Source organism: Heteronotia binoei, chromosome 11, assembly GCF_032191835.1.
Source record: "Heteronotia binoei isolate CCM8104 ecotype False Entrance Well chromosome 11, APGP_CSIRO_Hbin_v1, whole genome shotgun sequence".
Lineage (NCBI taxonomy): Eukaryota > Metazoa > Chordata > Lepidosauria > Squamata > Gekkonidae > Heteronotia > Heteronotia binoei.
In genome coordinates, this window is record NC_083233.1 from 63,275,738 (window position 1) to 63,285,009 (window position 9,272).

The window sequence follows — 9,272 nt, forward strand, 5'->3', positions numbered from 1 at the left end:
ATAGATCAAAATAACTTTTTCCGGTACCTTTTGATTCTTTTATGCCAGTGTGAGATACTGTAATTTTGGTAGGGGATTGTGACTTGCTCCATAGTAAATAAGACAGCATGGTACAAAAACAAAATTCCTAGGATCCAATTAATGTACTGCACTGCAAGCAGGAGAGGTCCTTTTCCCCCCCTCCCAGTTTGAGGAGGATTTTTGTAATCCTACCAATCCTATCACTACTTAGCTGCGCTGGTGTTTGTTTTTATCAAGTGCACACCCAACTTACTGGTGTAAATAATAAAGACTCAACTGAGGCTGCAATGACACACGGTATCTACAGCGACCAGCCTTTTATTTGCAGCATCTGAAACAATTCAGGTGGACCCTTGCTCTGAAGCTGGAAGGCTACTCATATGTAAAGTTCCCTGGAACAGGGTCAAGCCATCGGTCAATCAAGGGTAGATTACCTTCTCCTTTCTCTCGGAGCAGCTCTTCAGCATCTTCACTTAAACGTCCTTCACGTTACCTATGACCTCATCCCTTCGACTGGAGAGTGAAGCTGGGACCTCTTGCGTGCAAACAAGGCGCTCTTACTGAACCACAGCTCTTGTTTTTTAAAAGTCCTTGTTTGTAGCAATACACCTCCCTGTACAGACACAAAGAGAGTCGCTCAGCAGAAGCGTACCTGTCCTGCACGCAGAAGGTCCCAGGTTCAATCCCAGGCATCTCCAGTCAAAGCATCTCTGGGAACAGGTTGTTAGAAGACAACTTTCTCTGCTTAACAGCTGCTTGCAGAACAGACAATACTGAGTTACTGCTGGATGAACAGTTTGACTCAATAGAACAAAGCAGGAGTCAAGTTTCACCTTTAAGACCAACCAATTTTTATTCATTTTGACTCAATATAAGGCAGAATTAGATATTAAGATTCTGCTAGGTCAGGACAGCATATTGGCTTTTTTTGTAGCAGGAACGCCTTTCCATATTAGGCCACACACCCCTGATGTAGCCAGCCCTGGAACTTACAGTAGGCCCCTGTACTAAAAGCCCTGTAAGCTCTTGGAGGACTGGCTACATCAGGGGTGTGTGGCCTAATATGCAAAGGTGTTCCTGCTACAAAAAAGCCCTGATAATAATAATTAAGTGTAATCAAACAGCAGTGGACTTGCAAGGGGTTTTCAAGGCAAGAGACTAAGAGGTGGTTTGCCATTTCCTTCAGCAAAGCAACCATGGTCTTCCTTGCTCTCCCATCCCAGTACTAACCAGGGTTAACCCTGCTTAGCTTCCAAGATCTGATGAGCTTGGGCTAGTCTGGGCTAAACTACAAAAATGCCACTTTTCAACACACTAGTAAGGGAGCTTTTCAGAACAGGTGTTTGTATTTTCTTTACAAATGATGTGATGCAGCTGCAATGAGAAAAGGAGACCAGCAGCAGCACCACGGATTTATGGACTGAGGGGGGGGGGGGTGGGAAACTTCCACACAGCACTTTTCTTAAAAGAACTCTGAAGTAGCACAGCCCAACTCCATTCTCACTTTGGTTTGACCTCATCAAGAGGCAGCTGCCAGTCCAGTGGGGGGCTCTTCCTTAAGGTCCACACGGGAGCATGCTTCTGTTTCTCCACAATCCGCTCTTTTTCACTCTCACAGAGGGAGTCCTGGAAGAACAAACGTGATGTTGCGTCATTCGCACACACACAAAATCAACTCTGCTATGACCCCAGAGCTGCCTGCAGGTAGGATGGCTTTGCCATTTCATTCGCCTGCCACCAGCCATCACAGAGCCACCTTTTTTTCCCCTGATAGACCACATCGGTGACCAGGCTCCAAAAATCATGCTCGAAGATTGCCTAGGTTTGCAAAGGGACTGGCAAAAACTGGAATGAGGAAATAGCAATAAAGATATTGTCCATATCAAGGCTATGTATGCACACTTGTGGCTATGAGGTGCACAAGCACAAATGAAAAGAAAACTAAATTTAGATAGGAAAAGTGAAACAAAACATGAAGCTTCAAAAATAAAGCTCATTCATGAGTGATAAGGTTAATCACCCCAATTATTAGAAAACTGGCTTCTTATTTAATTTGTCATCTTAGTTGTCTTACTAAGTAAACTGATTCACAAGTACAGAAGGAGAAGTGTAGTCCCTGACAGGGTTCCCCAAGGAATGCAATCATGCCCCCTTTCAGCCTCCCCAAGGGGTAATTGCTCAGGACACCCTGGTTGGGGCCACTGTGAGGCAAAGTTGCTTATTGGCTGCCATTCAAATTAAAGGGTTTTCTACTAAAGGATAAGGAGGAATGCTGGGCACCTGGGCTTTCCTTACTCAACATGGTTTCACTTCCCCCTTCAGGCTTTCCTTCTTCCAAGGAGGCGTGAGGAGGGCTGTACTGCATATGGTTCTGCCTCCCGTGGAAGCCATTTTGGGGGTGGCACTTGTCACCATCTCTCAAAATTCCAAATGTGCCCACAGGCGCAAAAGGGTTGGGGACCCCTGTGCACATACTTTATGCACAAGATCTCAGATGCTATGAGAAGAAAATCCTTGGTCTGAGCCCTAAAAGTGCTGTAGCCGACTGAAGGAGAAGGAGCTTGAAGGCCTGCCTAGGAGGCAACCACAGATATTTCTATATGTTCATAAATAAAAACCAGAAATCTACAGCTGCTTGAATGACAGCTGATTTAATGGGCCACTTGCAATTCTGTATTTGTTGAAGTTTGCAGGGGTGATTCAGTGCAACTACAAATGGCTCGTGCACTTCTAGGCATGCTTGCTAGGAAGTAAATCCTGTTGCACTCAATGGGAATTAATTTTTCGCATATGTTTGGAGGATTACTCCATAACAGATGATTTGACAGCCCCAACCATCACACATGGGTACTTACATTTCAATATGTAATTTAGGAGTGTGTCTGATGATATATTAAAGATAGGTTATTACAGATGAACATGATTCCCAAAGGACTTGAGAATGTTCAGTCTGGAGAAGAGGAGGCTGAAGGGGCACATGATTGCTCTCTCAAGTATTTGAAAGGCTGTCACTTAGATGAGGGTAAGGAGCTGTTCCTGTTGGCAGCAGAAGAGAGGACTCACAATAATGGGTTTAAATTAAGGATGGGAACGTAGCAACTGGATAGTAGGAAAAATGTTTTTACAGTAAGAGCTATTCAACAGTGGAATCAGCAACCGAGGGAGGTGGTGAGCTCCCCCTCCCTGACAATCTTTAAGCAGCAGCTGGACAAACATTTGTCGGGATGCTAAGCTAATCTTGCATTGAGTAGGGGATTGGACTAGATGGCCTGTATGCCCCCTTCCAATTCTGTGACTATGATTACATTTATCAGTCAGGTGTACTTTAGAAGCACTTTCTCCCCCTTTCCGGCTTTCGTACACCAATTAAAAAAAAAGATTAGAATCTCGTAATTCAGATGTTCTCTGACCTCTATGCTATTTTATTGTTTCAGCCTCTGTGATGGATTCTTGTGCAGCCTACCAGCTTTCCTGTATTTGTGCAGGTTGGCAATTTCATATGGCCCATCACTAAAACAAATACATCCTCCCCAAGTCTAAGCTTTGCAAATGGCTGTGAACTCACACATCTATAAATCAGGCCCTACTTAATGATTCCACTGGGTTACATAATTCCTGGGTATAAAGAAAGGGGATATTCCATTGCATGATGCTTGCCTAACTGCTCCACATACCTTAGCTGCTGAGCTTTTTGTTTTCTCCCACTCTCTGCAGTTCTCATAGTCCTTTCTCCACTGCCTGCAGGAAGGTGCTTCCCCATAAGTATAGTAGTGATGGAAAAGGTTCCGGATGCTCCGGCAGAGTTTCCATTCGGACCGGTAGTCATCACAAGCTCGAGGAGGCTGCCAGAGTCAAGAATCATAACGCTTATGTTTAAGGAGGCCACAGAAATCATTATGGAAACTGCTGCTTTCTAACCATGAGCAAGAGCAAAAAAAAAAAAACCTGCCACCACATTAAACAACAAGTTGCAGACATTGTGCCAAATAGGGCCTACAACTATGGAAGGTAATTTCCAAGATATGAATTACTGGGTCATAAAAATGTAGGCCTGCCCCACAGAAGTACTTACAGAGCAGAAAGCTGGAAAGCAATCTAACGTAGAAGACGACTTTGCTACATGACACAGAAAAATTACATATATGCAGTTATGACAGTCAATACCAAACAGAGGGATACGATCAATATCTACTGGCAGCCACTCTCCAGGGTCTCAGGCTGAGGTCTTTTACATCACCTACTACCTGATCCTTTTAACTGGAGATGCGAGAGGTTGAACCTGGGATCTCCTGCATGCCAAGCAGATGCTCTACCACAGAGCCCCCTCCCTCCTAACTATACAGATGTTTTATACACGATGCATTGGAAGAAAAGAGAAACCGAACAGCAGGGTCAAAGGGCCTAGGTCTTGGGACTTCTATCTCATCATAGCAGTTAACTAGCAAAACCTAGAACTTAACACCCATTATAGCAGGGGTGGCCATGGCTAAACTAACTTCATGTAAAAACCACATTATAGGTTATCAGGGTTAAATTGTGAATGGTCTCTGTACTTTTCTTGATGAAGTTTGAATTTTATATAATTACCTTTCACCCAGTACTCTCCACATTTAATGTACTTGGGAATGGCTTTGTATTTGGGGATGGGCGGTTCACAGATCTAAAATATAAATAAACGGCTTCTTGGCCCTGCTATTGGTTTGTTTTTCCTACACCTTCTATATAAAATAGCTACACACCAAGGATCCCCTCATATCATCTGAAAAACTGGGCTGTAGTCTTACACAACTACAGCTGGGATAATCTGTTAAGTCTTTAAGGTGCCCCAAGACACCTATTTATATTCATCGCAACTAACAAACACAACTATCCCTCTAGAACTTTACATTATATTGGTTGGTCTTGATATAATGTACAAAGGGCCTCTTGTTTTAGGTCTCCGCTTATGCATGGAGTGGACCTTCTTTATGTAGAGATGTCTAAATGCTAAAACAATTGCCCGAATGGAGTTCACACACACATACAAGAGATGCAAAGAATACAGAATCTGGCTTTTAAATGCTAGAAGAGCCACCCTTTCACACAGGCAGATCAATTACCTTAGGGGGAGGGGGAATCAAAGATTTTTGAGTGCAGAAAGCATAGAAATCACTTCTCCACGTTTATTTACTTATTTCATTCATTTAAGCCCTACCTATCTCCCGAACGGGGATCCCAGGCAGCTTTATAGCTTACAACAGTCTCCCGTCTTTCATTTTATCCTCACAACAACCCTGTGAAGCAGGTTAGGCTGAGAGGATGTGACTGGCCCTAGTCCCTCCACCGCGAGCTTCCATGACAGGAGTGGGGATTTAAACCAGGGTCTCCCAGTTACTATCCCAACCTCTACAGCGCACTGCCTCTCTTGACATCTTTGCAGTTGTATAGTCGTATATATAAAAAAAACCTGTGCCCGCAACAGAGCAAGGCGTAAGACCTCTGAACGACGCCGTGCAATAAATGCATCTTCAGCAGCCTTTGAGCCGGGATCTACAATTAAGCTCACCTGTAGCAGATTCCCTCCCCACCGCTCATATACACCGCTTACCCTCCAGGTAGCCCCCTCAGCCATACTTTCTGGCCCCGCCCCTTAGAGCACCGGCCAGTAAGGGAGGAAGCCAATCCGCTGGAGCAGCTTCATGACGCATCCCCTCCCCTAGCCAATCGGCACAATCATCGGTTTCGCAAGCGCGTGACTACACGTTAAGGGCAAAGGGGTGGGGTAGTTCTCAGGAAAAATCTCCGGTTCCTTTATGCAGCGAGCAAAATGCACGTGCGGGCAGCGGAGAGACTACAAACGTGCAAGAACGTCAACATTTTAACTGGAACGCGGCAGAAATAGGGTTGGGGAGTTGTGTATTGCGATGACATTTTCCGACCCTCTTGGGACATTTAAGCTTGGTGCACGCAATCTCCACCAAGCGGAGCGGGGCAAATTTGAAACGTTAATCACCTTCGTTCGCTGGTCCTCCCGGATAAAACAAGCTTTGTTGGAGAGGGGCGCAATGTTTTTTTTGCCTGTAAAGAGTGTCTGAAAAGCAAAAATTCAGTTCCGCTGCGCCACTAGAATAGCTCCCTGTCACGTAGCCTCTGCAGGCATAGGAGCCTTGCTCACTCTTCACATGGCCGTAGTAGATCCAGGTGGGCAGCCATTAGGGTTGCCAACCCCCAGGTGGGGGCAGGGGATCCCCCGGTTTGGAGGCTCTCCCCCCGCTTCAGGGTCGTCAGAAAGCGGGGTAGGGGAGGGAAATGTCTGCTAGGAACTCTGTTATTCCCTATGGAGATTTATTCCATAGAAAATCATGGAAAATTGATCCGCGGGTATCTGGGGCTCTGGGGGGGGCTGTTTTTTGGGGTGGAGGCACCAAATTTTCAGTATAGCATCTATTGCCTCTCCCCAAAATACCCACCAAATTTTAAAAAAGATTGAACCAGGGGGTCCAATTCTATGAGCCCCAAAAGATGGTGCCCCTATCCATTATTTCCTATGCAAGGAAGGCATTGAAAAGGTGTGCTGTACCTTTAAATGTGATGGCCAGAACTCCCTTTGGAGTTCAATTATGCTTGTCACAGCCTTGATCCTGGCTCCACCCCCAAAGTCCCCAGATATTTCTTGAATTGGACTTGGCAACCCTAGCAGCCGTATTGGTCTGAAGCAGTAGAACAAAATAGGAGTCCTTTACTTTGTTTTTCACATGGCCTTACCCGTAGAAATCCAACAGGCATAGTGTTCTCCAACAGAGAAAGGTTGCACAGGTTACGTGTTTTCTCTGCAGGTTTCGACTTCCTTACAATGTTTTTGCTATAAGATGCATGAAAGGATTACTTTTATTTTCCCCAACTCTGCTGCATCTACGGAACCAGAAATAACATTTTTTTGTATTTATACTTCTCTTATTTATATTTATACATTTCTTTGAAGAAGAAGATACTGGATTTATATCCCGCCCTCCACTGTGAAGTCTCAGTCTCAGAGCGGCTCACAATCTCCTTTACCTTCCTCCCCCACAACAGACACCCTGTGAGATGGGTGGGGCTGAGAGAGCTCTTGCAGCAGATGCCCTTTCAAGGACAACTTTGCGAGAGCAATGGCTGACCCAAGGCCATTCCAGCAGCTACAAGTGGAGGAGTGGGGAATCAAACCCGGTTCTCCCAGATAAGAGTCCGCACACTTAACCACTACACCAAACTGGCTCTCTTTGATTAAAGATTTTGACATGGCCCCACCTCCTGTCTTTAGCCAATGAGAAAGGACCATTTCATAGTTGAGTCCACAGGCACCCTTAAGATCAAGTTTTATTCTGGATATAAGTTTTCGTGTGCATGCAGACTTCCAAGACTAACATCAGTGTAGAACAGGGGTGGGGAGCCTCCATCCCGAGGGCCGTATGCAGCCCTCGAGATCATTTGGTGTGGTCCTCAGGGATTGCTGGGCCAAACCGTGCCATGTGGCAGCCTCCCTGGGGCCTTGCTGGCCAGCAGGGATCGTGGGGCCCAGCCACACTGTGCAGTAGCCTCCCCAGGGCCTGGCAGGGATCACAGAGCCCAGATGTACTGTATGGCAGCCTTCCTGGGGCCTGGCTGGCCAGAATTGCTGCAGGGCCTGGAAAAGTTAGTCACAGTTCAGTTTGCACTTGATTATCCCAGATGGTGTGCCCTAATATTAGGGGATGTGGTCTAATATGCTACTGAGTTGCCCCTAATATTAGGGGATGTGGTCTAATATGCTACTGAGTTCCTGCTTCACTTTTTCTACAAAAAAGCCATGGATCTATGAATTTGCCTAGGGTGGCAGGCTGGGGGTGGGTGTGTGCCGGATTAGGCTCTCCGCACATGATTTCAAATAGAAAACAATTATTTGCATTAATTTTGCCGGCCTGAATCGTTCTCCCTTGGCGGAGCAGTTCTTTAATGGCCTGCAAATGATGTTATAAATATCCATATGGCCCTTGGCAGAAAAAAGGTTCCCCATTCCTGGTGTAGAACAAAGTTTAAATCCAGTGGCATCTTTAAAACCAACACAGTTTAAAACCAACAAAGTTTAATTCTGGGCTTAAGTTTTCGTGTGCACGCACACTTTTTAAGACCAACACGGTTTAATTCTAGGTATAAGTTTTCATGTGCATGGACACCTTTAAGACTAAGTTGTTTTTATTTTGGGCATAAACTTTGGTGTGCATGGTCACTTTGAAGACTAACATAATCAGTGCAGTTTGAGTCCGTTGGCACTTTTCAGGTTTCAGACCAACACAGCTAACCACCAGAATTTATCTTAAAGGCTTTGTTGTTACTAAGGGTACAGGAGCAAAGAAAAGCTCCCTTTTGACTGTTGTTTGGAGAAGACTCATACTTTGTTCAACCTCAGTGTGGTACACCAGGCAATGGTGGAAATGCAGCGCTTTGACATCTTCCCTTTCTTGCTTAGTCAAGAGATAGAACTCACAGGTTGACGTGTAAGGAAAAAAAATTCTTAGATCTTATGACCTTTTCTATTTGTTTTTAACGCTTTATCCTCACAACAACCTATGAGGTAGGACAGGCTGGAAAGCTTGACTAGCCCACAGTGGCACAATTAACTTTGAGGCAGAGGGGGGAATTTGAACCTGGCTTTATCTTGTGCACCCATCACAATGTGAGATAAGCAATTTTAAATTTGGACACTGAAGAGCAAAACACTGGGAATGCTCCTTAACCTGGAAAAGATGGGAGATTTGATTGGCTGTGCAGATTTTTAAATAATTTACTTTGGCAGCACCTGCCATCACAACACAAAGATCTGACTGAAGGTAAGCTGTGTGTGGCAGCCACGTTATGGCTGGCTTCACCTGCAGGGCCGGCAGCCATTTTGTGGCTGTGCCCATCACACACTGTCAGAACTCCAAAGGTCAAAAAGATTGAGGACTCTATTCTGTGAACTGAAAGAAGGCCTGTCCATTTCCAGGGAGAAACTTACTCACTGAGGAATCGGAGAGCCACCATAATTGCGGCTACCCATCTTGATAAATTTTTATCGACAGCAGACTAAAGATGCTTTGGAGGGGGGGGGCGGGAGCTGGAGTACTTACCTAAACAAGAGGCCTCTTGCCCTACAGCAAAGCAGGCTCAACACACCTGATGCTGTTGCCTAAGTAAACTGCCTTTCAGGAAAAAACCCACACAATTTAGAAAAGTTTTCTGAAGACAATCCCACTTTCTCTTTTATTATTGTGGAA

At 45.2% G+C, this 9,272-nt stretch overlaps 1 protein-coding gene across 1 annotated transcript; it reads right to left on the reverse strand.

Moving 5' to 3' along the window:
* Nucleotides 1-1,339: 1,339 nt before the first annotated feature.
* Nucleotides 1,340-3,869, reverse strand: C11H22orf39 (chromosome 11 C22orf39 homolog; the record flags this gene model as incomplete). Its single annotated transcript, XM_060249158.1, has 2 exons — nt 1,340-1,647; nt 3,696-3,869. Coding segments are annotated over 2 exons (300 nt in total), but the record flags the coding sequence as incomplete, so codon positions are not given.
* Between the last annotated feature and the right edge of the window lie 5,403 nt (nt 3,870-9,272).